The sequence below is a fragment of the Myxine glutinosa genome, chromosome 6, assembly GCF_964187855.1.
Source record: "Myxine glutinosa chromosome 6, kmMyxGlut1.1, whole genome shotgun sequence".
NCBI lineage: Eukaryota > Metazoa > Chordata > Myxini > Myxiniformes > Myxinidae > Myxine > Myxine glutinosa.
Genome location: NC_136266.1, coordinates 136,120,469 through 136,142,856, shown reverse-complemented (window position 1 = coordinate 136,142,856; position 22,388 = coordinate 136,120,469). Strand labels below are relative to the sequence as shown.

At 47.2% G+C, this 22,388-nt stretch overlaps 2 protein-coding genes across 3 annotated transcripts in view; one reads left to right on the top strand and one right to left on the bottom strand.

Moving 5' to 3' along the window:
* Window positions 1-22,388, top strand: part of LOC137430343 (ribosyldihydronicotinamide dehydrogenase [quinone]) — a 30,051-nt gene that overhangs the window by 4,035 nt on the left and 3,628 nt on the right. Inside the window, exons 2-3 of one of the 2 annotated variants that reach the window (XM_068121143.2) lie at window positions 1,696-1,860; window positions 18,880-19,007. In XM_068121143.2, the coding sequence (XP_067977244.2) occupies window positions 1,696-1,860; window positions 18,880-19,007 (293 nt within the window). Of the gene's footprint in view, window positions 1-1,695; window positions 1,867-18,879; window positions 19,008-22,388 lie in introns of both variants that reach the window. The other variant, XM_078780562.1, reaches the window with a different exon arrangement.
* LOC137430347 (THAP domain-containing protein 2-like) overlaps window positions 12,400-22,388 on the bottom strand; it is a 33,533-nt gene continuing 23,544 nt past the window's right edge. The window contains exon 5 of the mRNA XM_078780566.1: window positions 12,400-12,722. Coding sequence (XP_078636692.1) covers window positions 12,691-12,722 — 32 coding nt within the window. The 3' untranslated portion in view covers window positions 12,400-12,690. The remainder of the gene's footprint in view (window positions 12,723-22,388) is intronic.

Genomic DNA, 22,388 nt, shown 5'->3' with positions numbered 1-22,388 from the left:
TTTGTACATTGCCATCAATACTCTGATCAACCATTCCTCCACTCCTAACTTCCTCAATGCCCATGTCAATACTTTGCGTGGAACCCTATCGAATGCTTTCTCCAGATCAACAAACTCAAGAAACAACTTCTTCCTCCTCTCCATGTACTTCTCCTGCAACTGCCTCACAATAAAGAGCGCGGCTGTCGTTCCTCTTTCTGGCATAAATCCAAACTGCATTTCGTCGATATTCACCTTCTTCCTTATCCTCCTCTCCAACACCCTTTCCAATACCTTCATTCCATGCTCCAATAACTTTATCGCTCGGTACGAGCCACACTCCAGAGGGTCATCTTTCCCCTTGTATAGAGGGACGAGGGCACTCAGTTTCCAATCCACTGGAATGCGGCCTTCCTTCACCACCAGATTACAGATCTGTCATTCTCTTCACACCCCAACTTCCTGCTGCCTTCAACATATCTCCCACAACTCCCATCGGCCCTCCCGCTTTTCTACTCTTCATTGCTTTTATCGCTTCCTCAACATCCTTCTCAGTTATCTTCTCTGCCGGTCCTAAAACTGGGTTACTCTCTATGTTGCCATCCCATTCATTCTCTGTATTCAACAGCATTTCCGTATATCTTTCCTCTTCCTTTAATTCCTTTGTAGTTGTTAATTTGTGTTAATTGTTAAATGGTGTTAATTACTTTGTTGTAATTAATTTTTGTAGTTGTAATTGTCATGGTTCTCTTTTTGAGGCAATGATTTCATGGCCGGATGCCCTTCCTGACACCAACCTTTTAGTCGCCTCTTACGACACGCAGGGATACGGTGTACCTATGCTAAACCAGGGTACACACCAGGAGTGTATGTGTCTATGAATTAGCAAGAAAAGAAACAATCTGTTTCTATGTCTACGAATTAGTAAGAAAAGAAACGATCTGTTTCTATGTCTACGAATTAGTAAGAAAAGAAACGATCTGTTTCTGTGTCTATGAATTAGTAAGAAAAGAAACGATCTGTGTCTACGAATTAGTAAGAAAAGAAACAATCTGTTTCTATGTCTATGAATTAGTAAGAAAAGAAACAATCTGTTTCTATGTCTACGAATTAGTAAGAAAAGAAACAATCTGTTTCTATGTCTATGAATTAGTAAGAAAAGAAACGATCTGTTTCTATGTCTATGAATTAATAAGAAAAGAAACGATCTGTGTCTACGAATTAGTAAGAAAAGAAACGATCTGTTTCTATGTCTACGAATTAGTAAGAAAAGAAACAATCTGTTTCTATGACTATGAATTAGTAAGAAAAGAAAAAATCTGTTTCTTTGTCTATGAATTAATAAGAAAAGAAACGATCTGTTTCTATGTCTACGAATTAGTAAGAAAAGAAACGATCTGTTTTTATTTGTTTCTTTTCTGACATGATTCTGACGCTCCCAATTATCCCCACCTTCTTGTGGGGCCAGCTGGGGAATGGTTTCGTCCAAGTCTTTCACAAACTGGCTATACAGTGACGTCACTTCCTGACTGTCATGGAGCACTCTGGGTACCAGTGACGTCATCTTTTGCCCCTGCTTGTCATTTGACATGTGACGTGTATTATCACCGTTCACGCTGAAGGATTCGCAGACCGATATTGTTTTTGCGAGTGTGAAAGGGGCTTTTCCAGCATGTGGAATTGTTTTTTTTCCCACAATTCCATCGGTGTGTGCAGCTCCAAAGGTCCTAATTGTGTACGCCCACCAAGAGCCCAAGTCATTCAATGGAGCTCTCAAGGATACCGCGGTACGTGTGCTGACTCAGAAAGGCTGCGGCGTCCAGGTCTCGGATCTTTACGCCATGGGTTTCAAGGCGACAGCCACAAAGGAAGATTTTCTGGGTGAGTGTGAGTATTTTCCCCAATGACGCTTGTGGTAGAATAATTTAATGTCCTCCACTTTTTGTGGTTTAATATGAAGCGTTTATTGCCAGCATATATCTCTCCCCGACCCTTTGTAAAAAATATATTTAAAAAACACCTTTAGAGGCCATTTTTCCCCGCAAAGCGGGGGTTGGCCTTTTTCGGGAACCGTGGTTGTTGTTGTTTTTCGGTCCCCTTTTTGAAGCAATGTTTTACGGCCGGATGCCCTTCCTGACGCCAACCCTTTTTGCCGCCTTTAACGACAAACAGGGAATTACCAGTGAACTGGTACTCAAAGGGTCCCCGACCCTTTGTAAAAAGTTCCTTAAATACATTTCATGGAGAAGCGGCACACCAGGGGGCAGGGTTGGGAGGGTGAAAGGAGGATGAGAAGCCTTGAGGTGAAGTGTATTCTGGAGGAATGTCTGCCTTGCCTCACCACAGCCGAGGCAGTGCTGTTATGGGTAGAGAAAGTTATATTGGCACAGGGAGGCTGTGAAGTTAGTGAACCTGTGTAAACTATGCATCTTATTTACTTTTCTTAGCCCAAGATGAAAAGGAATTGTCTCAGCTCATGTCCTCACTTCGCCTGATGTTTTTAGATGACTGGTGCGATATATTGAATTATGAAACTAACTGCCAACGTGAAAAAAAAATTTTTTTATTAAATTTTACATAAAGAATATAAGTGTGCTCAATGTATGTGCTTAATACTGATACGTCTTAATAAGTATAGGATTATATAGATTATTATGACATTCACTTTAAAAAGCCACATCTGGTTCCCTCAACAAACAGGCAAGTGGCCACCACTGGGGCGCAGGGAAGGGGAAGGGCATCATCCCACGCAGCCTGTCTGCCTCATCGAAACGTTGGCATTCCCCAAAATGACCCCCTCAAGATGACCCCACGTACAGTCAGTCACATCTGATAATCCATGGATTTCATAATTGGTTCACGAGTTATCAAGTGACAACTATATACGACGTGTGTGTGTGTCTGTGTGTCTGTCCCCAGCATAACTACCCGATGATATCATCCGATCTTGATGAAACTTGGGTGGGAGGTTGATATCATGATCGAGTTGTGTCCTGCCTAGAGTGGGCGTATTGCGCCCATTGTGGGCGGAGCTACGCCCGAAAAAGATGTCTTTTTAGGGGGTAATCGAGTTCAAGGTACATCTTCTCCGAGGGGTTTGGTGGAATCTGACTGGGGTTTCAATATTTGGTTAGGCCAATGTCATGTGTCTGGCCTCACGAAGCTCGATTTTTCATTTTTTTTTTTTTCATTTTATTTATTTATTTATTATTCTTATTAATTTTTTTTTCATTTCATTTTTCACCGAATTTTCGGTATTGTGTAGCTAACTAACCTCATAACTGATTATACATTATTTTCTATCTCATTTCAAGGTCAGTAACCTTCGTTTTGACATTTCCGGGCCTGGCCTGTCCGGGCCTGTTTCAGTTAGTCGGTCCTTTGTCATTGAATACCGCTCGCTCGTGAACCATCGTCGTCTCCTGACTTGTTTCGATTAAATTTAACCACGACATTCCCCCCTGTTGTTCCCTCAGGACAATCTTGAAGTGTTCAATTTAATTAAAGCAACCTTGATTTGACCCTGACTCGAACTCAAAACGACTACCCCCATGGAAAAATATATAAGTACTCATTCCGGATCTTAAGTCTGCTTTCATGAATAATTCCTGTCCCCGTCTAGTTTCGGCCCAAAGGTAAATTAATTATCTAAATTAGCAAAGGAAAGGTTTGAACAGGAGAATATAATTTCCGAAGCATGAAAATGCAATTCACCTCAACCTTCCACTTGGCAAATTCCTTATTCATGACAGTGGGGTGTCCTCAATCTTCCTAGTTGTAGGTTGACTCACCTTTCTAAATTGTGGGGGGGGGGGGGGGGGGGGGGGGGGGGGGAGTTCAATGCAGATCAAGCTTGCACATTTTCTTGGAAAGTCTCCTCACGTTGTATCATAGTGGGAGTAATTTTAGTGAAACATTTGGTAACCAGTGCCGGTATGCATTTGATGAGGCACAACACAAAATGATTCAAAGGACAGGTCCAATGAATTTCAAGATGGCAGCATTCAAGACTCCGAAGATGCTTGCCAATCATGATATCTCCAGTTCATCTTTGAAGTAATCATGCAGTTTGGCTCCTTCTTCTTCAGGTGCAAAGCCTCAGCAGGGGAGCCCTCTATTAGATGCAAGTGTGGAATGACGTATTCTGGGTCGCAAGCCCCACTTTAAACAGAATAGTCCTTTGGGGGGGTCCTTGATGATAAAATATGGTGGATTCATATGGCACTCGTAACGGGGCGTGTAATTGCTAGACAAGTCAGTTGGTTTAACATCCTCTGGTACTGTCCATCATCATCATCATCATCTGGTACTGTAATATTATACCTGGTGTCCCATGTCCAACCCAGGTAGTAGCCACGGGTATGCCCTGTGGCCGTATACAAAATACGTGTTGTTGGTGGGTATTTGAGGGAAAAAGTTCCATGTACCACGTTACCTTTATCCTGCCTCTTTACATCTATGTAGGTTTCACAAGTCGAGTTTCCTACATAATTTTCATAATAATCAATTTTTCACCACCCCTTTTAACCTTTTTATCACTTTCAATATGTTTATCAATATATTTATAAGCATAAGCCTTTGCTCTCAATCCCATGAATTCTCTCCTTATCATAAATATCATAAATATCTTATCCTCATAAATATAGTTTGTATCGATTTTCAAAATAAAACTGTGTATCCATATAAAGTAGATTAACTCTCTCCGTATTCTCCTTCCTTGATGTTATAAATTAACAACTTTGACCAATAAATTGATGCTCCCACACAAACAGGTCCATTCATGTGAGCACTCTCTCTCTCTCTCTCTCTCCACTCACATGAACAGCACAAAATGCTTTGAAAACACCTCTACCTTTTTTCTTTTTTTTTTGTATACTGAATCGAGGCTCGTGAAAGAGCTGACATTTACTTCACAAACAAATCAACCAGACAAACAAAATATATAAAAAGAGGGAGCGGAAGACAAGAGAATGGGAAGCACACAAACACTTGAGAGCACACAACATTTAAGAGCAGGGAGATGTGTGTGAGGGAGAGGGCTTGGGGGCAGGAGGCGTGGGAAGGGGGGGGGGGGGTGGGAGAAGTATAAAGCACAAGGGCACCAAGGACTTCCAGGACAGAAGTTGGTATTTCAAAAAGTGGAATTGGGGTGAAATTATCAGGGATAGAAAAGATCAAGGTTTTGGGTGGGGGAAGATAAGAGATGGTGGTGAACAGCTGTTTTAAAGACCTGGAGGGTGGAGTGGGATTGAAGAGAGTGAGGGAGTTTGTTCCAGAGGCGGGAGAAAAGAGGAATGAAGGAGTGAAGGAGAGCAGAGAGTCTTGATTTTGGCAGTTTAACCATAAGAGGGTTGCAGGCAGATCTTGTGCGACCTGTAGGAATATTTGCGGGACAGAGCCCAGAGAGAGCTGGGGGGGGGGGGGGGGGGGCAAGGCCAGAGAGGAGTCGGTAGAAGACGGAAAGACCACCAACCTGCCTGCGGTGAGTGAGTGAGAGGCCCTTGGAGTTAGCGTCATCGCGGGAGATTCCAATGATTCTGAATGCTTTGCTTTCAACAGCGTGAAGACGAGGTAGGTGTGAGGCAGGAGCACCAGCCCAGAGGGGAGAGCAGTATTCCATTGAGCTGCGGATGAAAGCCTTGTACATGGTGAGGAGCTCAGGTGTGCCAAGGAAGGACTTCGCACGACGGAGGATGCCCAGTCGGCGACTGGCTTTGGAGGCCAGATTTGAAATGTGGTTTTCCCAGGAAAGATCATGGCAGATAGTTAGACCCAAAAGTTTGAGTGACAGAACTTCATGGAGAGGATTATTCAGAAAGTAGATGGGAGGGTTGTCCAGTCGGTCTTTTCGGAGAGACATCGTAAGAGTGTGAGATTTGTCAGGATTGAAAGACATGTTCCACTTGTTTGCCCAGTCTGTGATTTTGTCCAGGTCTGCAGAGAGTGAGGAGGCTGCAGACTGCCGATCTGAGGGATGAAGAATGGAGCGACAGAGTAGAGTCATCAGCAAAGAGATAGAGGATTTTCAAGAGAGTCGGACAGATCATTGATGAAGACCAGAAAAAGCACAGGGCCCAGAACACTGCCTTGGGGAACTCCAGCCTGAACAGGAAGAGGAGATGAGAGAAACCGATTCAGGGCCACACGTTGACTATGACTAGAGAGGAAGTCCGCCAGCCATGCGTGGAGATTTCCATGGATACCAACAGAGGAGAGTTTGGTGAGCAGAGCGGGGTGCCAGACCGTATCGAAGGCACGTGATATGTCAAGGGAGACAGCTCTAATTTCCTGTTTGGCATTGAGGACCTCCATCCATTGCTGAGAAAGCAGTAGCAGCATGTCCAGAGTAGAGTGACCAGGTCTGAAACCAAATTGATGATCAGAGATCAAGCCATTGGAGAAGAGGAAAGATTTCATATCTGAAGCAATGATGGATTCCATGACTTTACTGATAATTGAGAGAAGGCTGATTGGTCTGTAGTTGCTGGGATCTGTTTTTGCACCTTTTTTGTGCAAAGCGGTGATGTTGGCAGATTTCCAAGCAGATGGCAGATGACCTTGAGCAAAAGAGTGTGAAGAGAACAGAGAGGGAGTGAAAGAGCGGAAGAACAAGATTTTAGGACCCGTGGGCTGATGCCGTCAGGTCCAGTTGCAGAATCAGTCTAGGGTTGACAAACTTTTCCACCTTGTCAGGAGGAAAGGACAGAGTCCAGGAGCAGCTGGGTATGACTGGGTACGGTGGGTACAGAGAGGGATGGGTTTGGGACACAAGATTTAGAGGCAAACACAGAGTTGAGGCATTCAGCTTTTTCACGCGTGGAGTCAGCCGTGTGGCCGTTTGAGGTGGAGGGGGAACAAAGGGAGGGGATGGAGGGGGAACAAACACCAGAAACAGATTTGACCAGACGCCACCAGGATTTGGAAGAGGGAGACATAAGAGAGTTCTGTCCTGAGAACGGAGAGATATTGTTTCCTGGCTCTCCTGAGGGTGGACACACACTTGTTTCGGGCTTTGTGAAAGGAAATGAGATTTCCTTCCGTTGGATTTGCTTTTCAGGAGACGAAAGCAAGTTGTTTCTGGGCAACAGCCTCACCACAAGATTCCGTGTACCATGGACGGGAGGAAGGGTATGACAACTGAAGACAAGATGGGATAAATCTGTGCATGAGAGAGAGCAGTTTACTTTGGAAGAATTCCCAGGATGAGTTGATGTCAGAGGCGGTAGAGATGGGAGACCAGTCCAGATGATTGATGGCTGCTTGAAGACCATGCCAGTTGGCCTGAGTGAAATGCCAGACTCGTCGACGCTGAGGAGGCTCTCAGAATGGTCAGAGAGATGTCCACTTTAACAAGCAGGGAGACAGATACAACAGGGAGACAGATACAACAGGGAGACAGATACAACAGGGAGACAGATACAACAGGGAGACAGACAGATTTTTACAACTTGGTCCATTAAGCAACCTGGATGTTCATTTCCAAGATGTATCAAATCTCACGTTTTTTTTCTTTTTTTTTTCTTTTTTTTTTGTATACAAGATCGAGCCTCGTGAAAGAGCTAACATTAATCGCACAAAAAGTTAAACCGACACAAACCAACACAAAATAAGGGGAGTGGTAGACAAGATGGGGAAAGAGGGGGAAGGACACAAACACAACATTTGAGAGCAAGGACATCGAGAGAACTGTGGGAGGGAGAGTGCTTGGGGGGAGGTGGGAGAGGTATAAAACATATGGACACTGCAAGGACTTCCAGGAAAGAATTTGGAATTTCAAAAAAGGTTATCTGGGGTGAAAATTAGCGGGGGTAGAAAAGATCAAGGTTTTGGATGGGCGAAGATGAGAGATGGTGGTGAACAGTTTTCTTAACTGATGGTGATGAACAGTTTTAAAGTCCATTCTTAACATTTTCCACAGTTTTTTTTTTCTTGAAATATAGTGTTAATCATTAATTTACAAAAGTCTTTTTTCAAAATATTGTTAGGTTTGTGGGGGTAGAGGATGAAATCCCCTAGTAAAGCGCGATGCTGCGCGCGCTAATGCTTACGCAAGGAGCAAGCGGACAACGCTGTTCATAAAAGTTTATTCAAAGTACTCAAACTGCAGCACTAAGCTGCTCAGGGCTGCGCGCCCCGTGTATATCGTGAGGCCACGCCTCTCTCCCTGGCGTGGCCCATCCCCACTTGGTGTGCGGGGTGATGTCACCATGTCAGTGCTTTCGTGTCCGCCACACGTGCCCCCCCAGAATCCCCGCGCACCTGAAGGGCCAGTTTGCGGGGCAAACGGATGACCCGGCCGAAGCGCCCCCTGGCGACTGGCGGCGTCTGGGATGCAGGGATGCCATCTGGGATGCCTGCGGCTGCAGGAACGGGGGGCGGCGTGGCGGCGGGGCTGGGTAGTGCTGGGGGTCCGCCCGCAGGGGGGCGGCCCCAACGCGGGGGTCGGGCCACTGGCAGTGGATGGTCCACGTCGAGGTGGGCCGGCTTGAGGCGGTCTACAGAAACGCGGTCAGGAGTACCGCCGATGTCCAGGGTGAAGTGCTTCGCCCCGGTCTCCAGCACGCGGAAAGGCCCGTCGTACGGGGGCCGCAGTGGTGTCCGGTGGGCATCGTGGCGGACAAAGACGTACTCCGCCGTGCGAAGCTCCGGGGCGACGTGCGTCGGTGGGTGCCCGTGGCATGCCGTTGGCACCGGGGCGAACCTCTGGGCGGTCTCTTGCAGAGCGGAGCGCTGCTGTGACAGCAGGTGCCGTGGAGCAGGACCGTGGAGTCGGGGAGGAACTCACCCGGCACCCGCAGCGGTTGCCCGAAGACCAACTCTGCCGCGGATGCGCGCAGGTCCTCCTTGGGCACCGTCCGGAGGCCCAGCAGGCCCCAGGGGAGCCTGTCGACCCAGCCGCCGTCGCGGAGGGTGGCCCGGAGCGCGGCCTTCAATGAGCGGTGAAATCGCTCACATAGGCCGTTAGCCTGGGGGTGGTAGGCCGTGGTTCAGTGCAGCCGGACCCCGAGCCCCTGCGCGACCGCCCCCCAGAGCTCCGAGGTGAACTGGGGGCCGCGGTCGGACGAGATGTCTGAGGGGGCGCCGAACCGGGCGACCCAGGTGGCGATGAAAGCCTGCGCGACATCCGCCGTCGTCGACGCCAAGGGCACGGCCTCCGGCCACCGGGTGGTGCGGTCCACCATGGTGAGGACGTGGGTGAAACCCCGCGAGGGGGGCAGAGGTCCCACCAGGTCCACGTGGACGTGGTCAAACCGGCGTTCCGTGAACGGGGCCAACGGGGCCAACGGGGCCAACGGGGCCTGGGTGTGCCGGTGCACCTTGGCGCGCTGACACGCGAGGCACGTCCTGGCCCAGCCGCGGACGGCCTTCCGGAGGCCATGCCAGACGAACTTGTCAGCGATCAACCTTTGGGAGGCCCTCGCGCCCGGGTGGGACAGGCCGTGGATGGCGTCAAACACCTGGCGCTGCCAGCCCGCGGGCACGATGGGGCGAGGACGCCCGAGGGAGACGTCGCACAAGAGGGCCGCGCCCGCGCCGTCGAACGGCACCTCGGTGACGAGGAGGCCCGTGATGGTGGTCCGCAAGGCCTGGACGTCGGGGTCAGCGGCCTGGTCCGCTGCCATCCGGGCATAGTCGATGCTGAGGTGGACTGCGTGGGCGACGGCCCGGGAAAGGCAATCCGCCACCGGGTTGTCCTTCCCCGCGACGTGCCGGATGTCCGTCGTGTACTCGGACACGGCCGAGAGGTGACGCTGCTGCCGGGCCGACCACGGCTCGGTGACCTTGCCCATCGCGAAGATCAGCGGCTTGTGGTCGACGAAGGCCGTGAACGCACGGCCCTCGAGCAGATGGCGGAAGTGCCTGACCGCCAAGTGAAGCCCGAGCAACTCGCGGTCGAAGGTACAGTTTATCGGCGTTCGGGCGGGCGAAGCTGCCAGCTAAAGAACGCCAGCGGTTGCCAAGCTCCACGCACCCATTGCTCGTGCACCGCGCCCACCGCGTAGTCCGAGGCGTCGGTGGTGAGGGCGATCGGTGCATCGGGCGCCGGGTGCGCGAGCATGGTGGCGTTAGCCAAGGCGAGCTTCGCATCCGTGAACGCCGTGTCCATCTGCTCGGTCCAGGTAACGCCACCTTTGCCCGGCTTACCTCAGAGCTTCGTGCAGGGGGCGCAGGAGCTGGGCGATACGGGGCAGAAACCGATGGTAAAAGTTCACCATGCCCAGGAACTCTTGCAGCCCTCTGATCGTGCGGGGGCGCGTAAACCCCTTCACCGCCTCCACCTTGGCCGGCAGGGGGACGGCTCCGTGCTTGGTGACACGGTGCCCCAGAAAATTGATTACGGCGGCGCCGAACCGGTACTTTGCGGGGTTCACAATCAGGCCATGCTGGCCCAGGCGTTTGAAGAGCGTGCGGAGGTGGCGTAGGTGCTCTTCGCGGGACGCGCTGGCGACGAGGATATCGTCCAGGTAGACGTAGACAAAATCCAAGTCGCGCAGGACGCTGTCCATCAGTCGCTGGAACGCCTGAGCCGCATTCTTCAGACCGAAGGGCATCCGCAGGAACTCAAAGAGTCCGAATGGCATGATGACCGCCGTCTTCGGGACGTCCTCCGGCCTGACGGGGACCTGATGGTAGCCTCGTATGTGGTCCACCTTCGAGAAGAATGACATGCCCGCCAAACGGGCGGAAAAGTCCTGAATGTGGGGGACGGGGTAGCGGTCGGGAGTGGTGGCGTCATTGAGACGGCGATAGTCCCCGCACGGTCGCCATCCCCCGCCGGGCTTCGGCACGATGTGCAGCGGCGACACCCAAGCGCTCTCTGAGCGCCGAACGATGCCGAGTCGCTCCAGGGTAGCAAACCCCGCTTTTGCCACCGCCAGCTTCGTCAGCTCGAGGCGGCGTTCCCGGGCGTAGACCGGTGGCCCGACGGTGGGGATGTGATGGGCCACCCCGTGCTTGACGGCCCCCGCCGAGAAGGTGGGCCGCGTGAGGGCCGGGAAGCCGGCGAGGAGGCGGGTGAATGCGTCCGCTGCCGGAAGCGTACAGATCAACGTGGCCGGAACCGAACCGTTCGGCAAGCCGCTCGTTGAGCTGCTCGACGAGCTGGGCAGCGCACAAGCGAGTGAGCTGAACGTCTCGGCCTGGACAAGACGTCTGCGCTTTACGTCGACCAGGAGCCCATTAGCGCACAGGAAGTCCGCGCCAAGCAGTGCCATGGGCACGTCGGCGGTGACGAACGTCCATCGGAAAACCTGCCCTCCGAACCGCAGAGAGGCAGCGTTTTCCGTACGTACGGATGGGCGTCCCGTTCGCGGCAAGCAGCACGGGGCCCCCGCCCGCGGCGTGCTTGTCTGACGTGCCGGCGGGAACGACACTCACCTGCGCTCCCGTGTCGCACAGGTAACGGCGCCCAGATAAGGTGTCCGTTATGAACAGCAGGCTGCTCGAACGGCCAGCGCTCATCGCCACTATTGAGCGCCGGCCCGGGCGTTTCCCGACCTGTTGAAGGAGCATGGCGGATGACATTGCCGAGCCTCGTGGCCAAACTTGGCGTGGAACCAGCACCAGGTGGTGGAGCTGGAGGAGTGTGGCTGGCTCCGCCAGGCCGGTGGAGTTGGCGGTTTTCGCCGCGGCGGTGGGCGGGGCGTGGCGGCGGTCACGAGGGGTGTATCGGCATGCTGCGTATGCTGTGTAAGCTGATGCTGTGGATCAGCATCATCAGCATCATCAGCAGCAGCATCAGCCTCGAGGTCCGTGACGGCCGCACCGACTCTCGCCCGCGTATCCGAAGCCGCAAAGTACCTGTCCGCCTCGGCTGCCAATGCTCGGGGTTCCGTTAGCCCGGTCCCGGCCAACGCGAGGCGAACCTGCGCTGGAAGTTGGCGACGGAAAAGCGCCCGGAATAGAGAACCGGGGGCTTCGTCGCCCAACAGTGACAGCATATGGTCCATTCGGACCGACGGGCGCGTGTCGCCGAGTTCGGGGAGATCCAGGAGGCGGTCGGCCCGTGCGTCGTCCGTGAGGCCAAACGTGGCTAGGAGTTGCCGCTTGAGTGCCTCGTACTTGTGGCCGTCCGGTGGGTGGCTAAGGACGGACAACTCGAGCGGCCGCGCCGGGCCCGAGGGAGGCGACGACGTGGCAGTAGCACATGTCGTCGTTGGTGAGGCGCCGAAGCTGAAATTGGGCTTCGGCTTGAACGAACCAGACTTCGGCCTGGGCCTCCCAAAATTCGGGAAGTTTAATCGCCATTGCCTTGTCGTTTGCCATTGCAATGGCGTCGTGTTCGGAAGGATCGCTACGGCAGATCCAACGTCGAGGTCACCATATAAAGCGCGATGCTGCGCGCGCTAATGCTTACGCAAGGAGCAAGCGGACAACGCGGTTCATAAAAGTCTTTATTCAAAGGACTCAAACTCCAGCACTAAGCTGCTCAGGGCTGCGTGCCCCGTGTATATCGTGAGGCCACACCTCTCTCCCTGGCGTGGCCCATCCCCACTTGGTGTGCGGGGTGATGTCACCACATCAGTGCTTTCGTGTCCGCCACACTAGTACATATAGGATTGTATAGGTATAGCATGGACCGTGTACGAGTAGGAGACATCTTGATGTATTTAAGCCATGAAACTGGAGCTTAAGGGTTGTTTACGTGTCACCACAGTAAGCCAAGTTTGCCGAGTGGTTGCACCAGCATTGTCCATCTTGCTCGCTCATTCACCTTATATGCCACCGCATACTCTGTCCACCTGCAGCAGAAAGAAAGATTTATTACATAAGAAAATATTTAAATGCTTAAGTGATCATTTAGTTGTAAATTAAAATAGTAAACGCTGATAAGGGGTTCATATTTGTGTTGAAGTAATGGGAATTTTGCAAGTCTGGGGTTATATAAATATTTACTCAGTTTCAAGGCTTTAGTGGTGAGATTAAAAAAATAATTCCTGATGTGTATTTTAAAAAGCTCCTAACCTGCTGCTGACCCATTTAGATATCGGCCCATATCTCTGCTATACACGGCATACATGTTGTTTGAGCATGTCCTTCGGGACAGGCTCTCTCCACTGGTAGAGCCCAACCTTTCCAAGGAACAAGCTGGCTTCAGACCGGTGGAGCTGTGTTGATTATAGTCAGGCACTTATAGTCAGGCAGCTTAGGACCGGATTGGAGATGGATATGGACGTTCCGGACAAAAGCGCCAATTTTTTCCCACATGTTACTCGTTACCTTAGCTTTCCATTTATGATAGGAACCACTTCCTCCGAATACATTTTGGCGGCCATCTTCGATTTTCAAGATGGTCGCCATGTAAAAACCTATATCTACCAATATCTCAGCTTCTAAGCCACTCAGGATCACAATATTGGTGTCCAAACATACATTTTCTGGGTCAAGGAATACAACTATACCAGTTATAAAAGCAACCGACGATTTTTATTACCGTAACACAAAAAAGACATTGAACATAAAACTCGAAAAAAAACAAAAAACCGGAATACTGTTAATGTACCATAGTCACTGAAAATACTGCAAAAAAAATAATGTATTCATAGGAAGTGGTTCCCACCAAAATGGAAAGCTAAAGCTATGGGTAGCATGTGGGGAAAATTTAGCACTTTTGTCCAGAACGTCCACATCCATTTGCTAAGCTGCCTGACTATTACCACCTACATTGAGTTTGCCTACCAGCGCACGCTCAAGACAGGTGTTGCACCAATTGACCTTCCATCACCTTATGATACGGTATGGCGACATGGTCTTCTTTTGAAAGACGAGCGATACGAGCCACAATGTGTCTTTTTTTTCTATGCTTAGCAATTGAAGATATAGGGTTTCACCCGGAGAGCAAACAATCTCCATTGTGACTGAATGATGGTCTTCCCCAAGGGCCTGTCTTGGCTCCAATCCTCTTCAACATATATGTGAGCAACATGCCTTGTACAACTTCCAGAAAGTTTCCCTACGCACATGATCTTGCCCTTGCTACCAGTGATGGAGTCGAGTCCATCTGTTCCGAGTCCTTGGCATTCCGAGTCCTGTGCCGAAAGTGTATTGTAAAGTGGCAAAAAATAGCGGATTTATTTGTGCTTATGCATTATGTAAACTAGCAACGGTTCCCGCCCTATGGGCGGGGCTTCAATTGGGAATCCCAAATGAAAAGGTAAAATATCAGAAATTGAAGGCTTTTTTTTATTTTAAACGATTCATATAAACATCCGTTGAATCATATCACATGCAAATCATCAAAATCTAAACAGTACATGGCGCCCATTTTGAAAAAAAGATTAAATTCTGCAAAACGGAAGCGGCCGCTACACGTCTTTCTCAGTCACACGTTTTTGTGTGAAATGCGCGCCGAATCCAACACAGAAGCGGCCGCTACACCTGTTTCTCAGTCGCTTTGCACACGCTGCCATGTTACTTCGGAGCCACACGTTTATATAGGACGAGTTCGTCAGGAGTCGATCTACTCTCTCCTGGGACGTAGAATAAACAGTATTTGTAGAATTTCAACAAAAGCCACATCACTGTTCATATCGGTAAATATTATTCCATTGTGTTTGGAAAAACTGGAAAAATTGGAAAAATTGGAAAAACAATATAGCCTATTTTACTCCCAAGGGTCCCAGGAATATCTACCCAAAATATCGTTGCAATCGGTTGAGCCGTTTTTGCGGTACCTTCGAACGGATGGACGGACATTTGGTGAATTATAGTAAGATGAAGACAGTAAAATACCAAAACTGACTAACAGTGTAACTTGTTACTTGTATCAAGATTATATTCTATACTAGCAGAAGTACCCGGCTTCGCTCGGGAGGTTTCATGGGAATTTGGGTTATGAGTGGGTTCCCAACAGCCACTCGGATTTTTTATTCCAGGTTTACTCCTGTAGGCATTTGGCACTTTTATGGCGAGGTGCGCCTGCCTTGACACAATACAGTCATTGAGTATTGTGACCTTTTTTAGAACGAAGAACTTGCCAGACTCGCAGTCCAGCCACGCTCTAATAGCACCACCACTGATGGTCCGCAACTGCATATTAGTCATAGCTTATTTTGCAATTGACCTATATATCTATAGGATATTTTGGATAATTTAGCCCCACTTATGATGGGCAATTTCACTTCAGCACTTCAGTATAGACGATGTTGTGAGTCGTTGCAGTTGGAGTGTAAACAATAACATTGCAGGTTCTTCCAACTCTGGAACAGCCTACATATAGTTGACCATGAGAAAAGCAAGACTCTTCTAGATGCAATCCTGCCACTGTTAATGTTTGCCCTTGTGATTTGTTGATAGACATGGCGAAACTGACCCTGACAGGACTCTGAAGTCTCTTGAACTGAAAAGGTAGGTCAGATGGTATGAGAGGAATGTGAGGAATGAAGACGTCCTCACCTTTGCCACAACCAGTGAGAATAGTGGCCTCAATAACATGGGGCATTAATTTCTTGACCACAAGTCTTGTGCCAATGCACAGTTGAGGCTGATCCAAATTGCATAGCAGCATTATTGGTGTTCTTACTTTAAGTTCAGGCCAATGAGGAGGCAGGCCAGGTGGTTCTAGCTAATTAAGAAATTCAGTGGGGTAATTTACAACTTCAGATTGATCAACAACAGTCAACAGATTTGTATGTACGTGAGTCTCCAGGTATTGCTTGCAAGAGTTGCTCGTTTACTGCATTGACTGGTGTTTTTTGGTGGCAGAATTACCCTCTCGCACAACCATTTGTGATTTTGGCCAGTCGTGGCCAGTCATAATGACAGCCACCTCATTACGTTCTGGAGCATTGAATCGGCGTGCATGCTCACCGGATGGTCTTTTGTCAGCATCAATGATCTGAAATTCCAGGGTAGGAGCATTCTCAAGGGCATATTTAAAACTTTTGACATAGCTGTTACTTGAATGAAGCATTTCTTGCAGCTTCAAAATTAAATCAAATCTTGTACCCTGGTTGCTGTTGTATCTACTCTGGGCCTGTTGTAGAAGATCTCAAACAAAGTATATCTGCAAATACCGAGGCTGTTCATTTGGTAGAGGCTGGAGGGATCCGATCCTGTGGTAAATCTGTCCCTGAACTTTGAATGTTGCCATGAATCCTCCCTCTGTGATGACATTGGCACCGAATGACGTCATTTGAAAGGCACAATTGGATTTCCGAATATTCTGAAGGAAATGTTTGGACTCTGGAGTGGTGCCAAGAAGAAGATCCTTAAGTGGCTCAGGTGGTTCAGGAAGCATAGTCAGCTGAACTTTGCCATTAGTGCAACACATGCCTGGTGTTTCTTTATCCCACTCTTTGGCGCTACACTTGCCACAAATCTTAGACATGGAACCAATGGTCACTAATTCGTGTGATGCAAAATCATGGCTTGGATCATAGTTGAAAGCATCTTGGTACCACTGTTGTGCAGTGAATGTTCGAGATCTTACCTCAGCATGACTTGTCCTATCTCTTTGACGCCTTGTCTGACATTCATCTGGAGTTTCCTCCTGCCGTCGAGTTGACTGTCGGAAGACCTGTTCTTGGAGGCGAGACTGCCTCTGTTCTAGTGCTTCCTGCGGCCTTTCAACTCTTCGTCTGGCAGCGTTTTCTTGGAGTCGTGACTGTCTTTCCTCGAGTGTCTCTTGCTCTATAAGAGCTGATCGCCTGCGTGCCAGGGTTTGAAGTTCCTGCTGATGTTCCGCATCTGTCTGTGCTTCTCTTCGTGTCTGCATATGGAGGGCTGCAGGCGACTTTCCGAAATTTGGCCGCTTTGTGGGTGGCATCGTAGTAGGGAAAACTGTCACTTTTCGTTTGATCATGGGAAGAGGTGGGGAAAACGCTAGTTTTTTATGGAAAACGTTCACTTTACTTATAAAATAGGAATAAATCAGAGATTTTCGAAGGTAGGAATAAATCGGAATTAAAAAAATAGGAATAAATCTGAGAAATAGGAATAATAATAATAATAATAATAATGAAGAAACGTGGCGAAAACGTTCACTATTAATATGAATATTGAAGTAACGCCACAGCTTATATAGGATTATTAGGAGGGGCGGAGACCTTAGGAAGGCGGAGACTATTTAAATTGTCCAATAGAAAAAGGGTAAAAAATTTGACTTCCAGAAAGGTCAAATATTTTGTGGTCCCGCTTTTTGGGGTTTTTTTTTTTTTTTTTTTAGTTTGAGCAGAAGTTCGAGCAGAAATAGGAATAAATCTGAGAAATAGGAATAATAATAATAATTAAGAAACGTGGCAAAAACGTTCGCTATTAAAATGAATGTTGAAGTAACGCCACGGCTTATATAGGATTATTAGGAGGGGCGGAGACCTTAGGGAGGCGGAGACTATTTAAATTGTCCAATGGAAAAAGGATATTTCGTGGTCCTTCCTTTTTGGGGTTTTTTTTTAGTTCGAACTTGGAGGGTGCGATTTCAGTAATTTTAAAGACTGCCATTGGATTCCCCATATAAAACTACCCCTAGTTGTGCACCATTAAGACCTCGAAGTAGGCACATACGGATTTGTATACCGAACGACACCACAAACAGACATTGCCTTTTATTATATCGATTATGGCCCTCTTGCTGTAGTTTGCACACAAACAAAATCACATGTGAAGTAGCAGACATAACTTTATCTGAGCAGTTGGTTTTCTTCTTTTTCTCATTATTATAGATTGGGTGTCGGTATGGAATGGGTAGTAACTGCTAACTACTCTTTTCAGGGTAATTATGTAGAAATCTATCAATAATTTGATTATATTGGTCTATTGGTCTTCACGTAATATCTTGGGGTGCATGGTCATAAATTATAGGCAATCACAGATGTTGAACTTCCGCATACAGGATGCATGAGCGCGTGCATGAACATCATTCAGTTTGGTTATGGAATGAACCTTTGGTTTGAAACTAAGCCTGTGATCATGTATGTACAGTGTACACGTACACGGAAAACATTATAAACGTTTACAAAAATCTGTAAACGTGTCCACGTTCCATTGCTCATCTCAAACAATGACTAAGGAATTGGATTGGCCTCTTCATCCAGTCTCCATCCATCTGTCCGTTCAGGGTGGGGTGTATGCCACCAGCCAATCAGATCAATCCCCTCTCGCGCCGGGCAGGGTGAAGAGAGGCGGGAGCTCCAATTTTTTTTTTTAATAGACGCCATGTTTATAGACGTTTTTTCATACACAGATACGTATTGGTGGCTGCATCCATGAGTCATTTGTTATTTAAAGTGGCCGTGGAAAATGCCACGATAAAGCTATCTTAACACGGATATACACCGCAACACGCAACACCATTGGCAGGGAAAACCACCATGGGGAGGGGGACAAATGAAATCACAGCAACCTCCATTGTGTGACCCTTAATCCTCCTGTCAACTATTAAGTTTGTTGAGATTGGATCAGTAACGACCGAATGTATCGCAGTCAAAAAAATAAGAGAGACACCAAATTACATATTTACTTATGTGATTTATCATGTTAAAAGGTTAGAGTACGATATGGAAAAGATGGTCCAAACGGACTTTTTTTTCTTCTTCTTCTTCTTTTTTTTACCTCCGCCACCAAAGATGGAAAATTTGTCAGATGTAGCTTTTTGAGATATCTTGTTCACAGACAGACAGGGGTTAAAACATAACCTCCATCCACCTTTGGTGGTGGAGGTAATTAGCGAGTGTTGCATCTGAGAATGGATGAGAAGTTTACTTTCATTGAGTGAGGTACCTGCTCTCATATCATACCTGACCATTTGTAAGATACTGTACATTGGCAGTTCCATTGAATCATTGCTAGAAAACTTGGTGAGGATGACTGAGTAACTTGTACAAAAGGTTTCCCCAACATGTTCCTGTAGATTGTTCAACTGTTTTGATGACGAGCTCTTCTTCTATTGCTTGTGTGCAGGGGGCGTCAGTCCTGACCATTTCAGGTATGCACAAGAGGCAGGAAAAGCTTGGAAAGAAGGAAAACTGAGCAAGGATATTGTCGAGGAACAAAAGAAGCTTTCCGCCGCTGATCTGGTGATCTTTCAGGTGAATACGCTGATCTGTTTCATCAAACCATTTAGTAATAAGATTTGTATTTACAGAATATAGTGCCTTTTGCAGATGGATACAAGGTGCTAAGAGAAAGGGAGAGAAGATGGGTGGATTTATGGCTAAAAGGGTGTGTGGTGTGTGGTGTGGGGTGTGGTATGTGTCGTTGGTTGTTATCTCCATTTGTGGGTTTCAGGAGGTGGAATGGAGTCCTCCCAGGACACAAAGTGTCCATCTCCGCTTCGGTAAGGGATCACGGTTCATGGGCCAAGCTGTTCAGAGTTTTGTTCCAAGGGTTCTTTTCAGCATCGTCGCCGAACACCGGATTGCCTCCAGTTGTAGTGCCTTTGTGTTTGCACGTGTGCACTGACACTGCTCGCTTGTGCTAACAGGAAATGGTATGAACTCGACACCTCTCATCCATGGATGTTTCTCGTATGTCCTATATTTGACTCTAATTTGCATTTAGGAACAGAACAATTATGGTTAAACATCCTGAAATTGCCACTCTTTCGTCTAAATGCTGAAAATTATGTTAAAAAGGCTATTGGAGTTGGATTTCTCGCTAGCAACGGTAGTTTACCAATGTCCGGCGAGCAGAAGCGAGTAACTTTAAACACTCGCACACACACACAGCACATGCGCAGTAGGCTCCGATTAGCATTCATACATCACGTTGAAAGTCACGTATTAGCATTGCCTATTTTGGAATAAGAATCCCTATTTCCTAGGGTCCCTGTATATAGAGAGTTGTGTCAACTCAAATTTGGACGCCATTTTGTGTCTAAGCGTGTCGGATTAGATATACATGTACATTCGTGATATGGGGTGATATATTCTAAACCTGCTAAAAAAAAATTTACTACACATATTTAGTCTTATTATTACATACAGGTGATATTTGTTTTGTCAAAAACTCAGCTATTGCCGTGAAAAAGAGCTGTGTGGTGATATTAAAAGTGGTATGGCAATGCATATTACAAGCCAACACTGCATATAAGAGCTAACATTATAAGTAAGACAAACCAATGCTGTCGTTCTCTGAATTTTAATAACTTTTAGAAAGGAGTGTGGGCATATCCAATATTTTTTAAAGGGTGCCGAGAGCAATTCCGGTGTAGGACTTCCAGCCGACATATAGTCTAACACACTTAAAACAAATTCTGTACGTGGTATTGCCATATTTCTATAGTGTACAACTTTAGTTTTATCGACATTTATATTCAATTTCCATTGTAATGATTTAACAAGCTGCAAGTCAGCTTCTGTCTCTGACATAAGGAAAACGTCATCGGCATCTAGTAAGATTGAAACGTTCATTTATTACTACACCCTTGCCCAGAACTCTGATGGATATTGCCTGATCGATTAATGTGTTTCATAGCTGGCGACTTAATTAACACTTAATTTTCGACTGCGCCAAGCCGTAATTAAACAGAGAAAAAAAACTTTTAAAAATACCTGCAGTGTGCACGGTTCGTCTAGTCGAACAGATATGGAAAAGCACAGATACGACGTCGTATTCACCATAACTTGTTTAATTTCACCAGGAACACGATGAGGCCAACACAGTAAACATTCAGTACAAAACTTGGTTCATACATTCAGCACAGAACATGATTCATACATTCAGACCGTAAGAAAACTCTGCCCGTAATACAACACTCTGACCAGACCAACACTTCATCCCACTACGTTCACTCCTCACAAGTGAGACACCATCACTACTCCGTTCACTCCTCACAAGTGAGACTCATCACTACTCTGTTCACTCCTCACAAGTGAGACACCATCACTACTCCGTTCACTCCTCACAAGTGACTCATCACTCAACCAGTCATTTTGTTTGGCAATAAACAACATTCCCGTACCAAGCTGACGTTCACGCACGGTGAAGTTAGACACAAAATGGCGCCACGAAATCACGTGACCAGAAATCTCGGGTCAGCGCATGGCGCAACTCTCTTTATACAGGGACTCTACTATTTCCCATGGTGTAAAACGAATAAGGTAGTTAAGACTAGCCAAAGCAGAAAAAGACTGAGGAAAAAGCGATGTCACCTCAAAGCTTACATCTGAGGCAACAGAGTAACACTTACAGTGGGGCAGAAGATGAACAACAAGAAGAAAACGATATCAAATGGTTTTGCCCCTGCGGTGGTTTTGATAATTTTACTGTATGGAGTTAAAGGCTGTCAGTCGGCCGGCCATCTTTGGTCAGATGACAAAACTAAATCTTTTGCATATGTAAATTGATGTATTGTCTTTGTGGCAAATTTGAAGAAAAGCGGTCCATGCATGTCCGAGAAATGGATGGGGACACGTTTAAGTAAAAAAAATGGCTAAAATGATCAAATTGGATCTGATCTCGAAACAAAATGATGCATGTATGTAAGTCATCATTCTTTATACTTGTGCCAAGATTGAACAAGATTGGTAAATGCATGCCCGAGAAATGGTTGAGGACGTGTTCAATATCGGGTTTTTTTTACAACTAAAATGGCCGCCAGTCTACCAGTCGGCCATCTTTGATCAGATCACAAAATAAAGCGAAGGGCACGTGTATGCCATCATGTACTCTGCTTGTGCCAAGTTTGAACATAATTGGTCCATGCATGTTCAATAAATGGTTGGAGACATGTTTAAATAACGAAATGGCCACCAGCCAGCCATCTTGGATCTGATCTCGAAAAAATGATGCGCATGTGCAAGCCATAATTCATTATCTGTTTGCCAAGTTTGAACAACATCAGCAAATGCATCTCCAAGAAATGGCTGAGGACGTGTTCAACGTTTGTTTGTTTTTTACAAGTAAAATGGCTGCTAGTCGGCCATCTTTGATCGCATTGCAAAACAAAATGATGTGCATATGTATGCCGTCATGTATTGTCTTTGTGCGAAGTATGAACAAAATTGGTCCATACATCTCTGACATGGTTGCGGACGCACGGAGGAGACCAAATCCATAAGCCCCTGTTTCGGACTGACTCCAACGGGGGCTAATAATCTGATTGATGCCAATTAAGAGTGGACACTAGTAATCAGTTCTAGTGTTACAAAATGATCCGCTGATTGCTGGTGAATCTCAATTTGTTCGGGAAGGAAGGCATGACGGGGTTTTTGAGGAGGTAAAAAGAAGCTGGAACTTTTCTGAGGAACGAGTGGAAGAAGACAAATGTAATTATCAATGTTTGGATATACAGGACTTCCATCAAACTGGTGTTAATGAAAAGCTTCGATCAAAAGACCGTTTCTAATGAATTTGATGTTCAATATTGTCATTGTTGTGATACCGTGACTTCTTAGTAATGGAATGTTTTTCTTCTTTTCCCAAATTAGTTCAACACTAGCGATGGTACCCACCCTACGGGTGGGGCT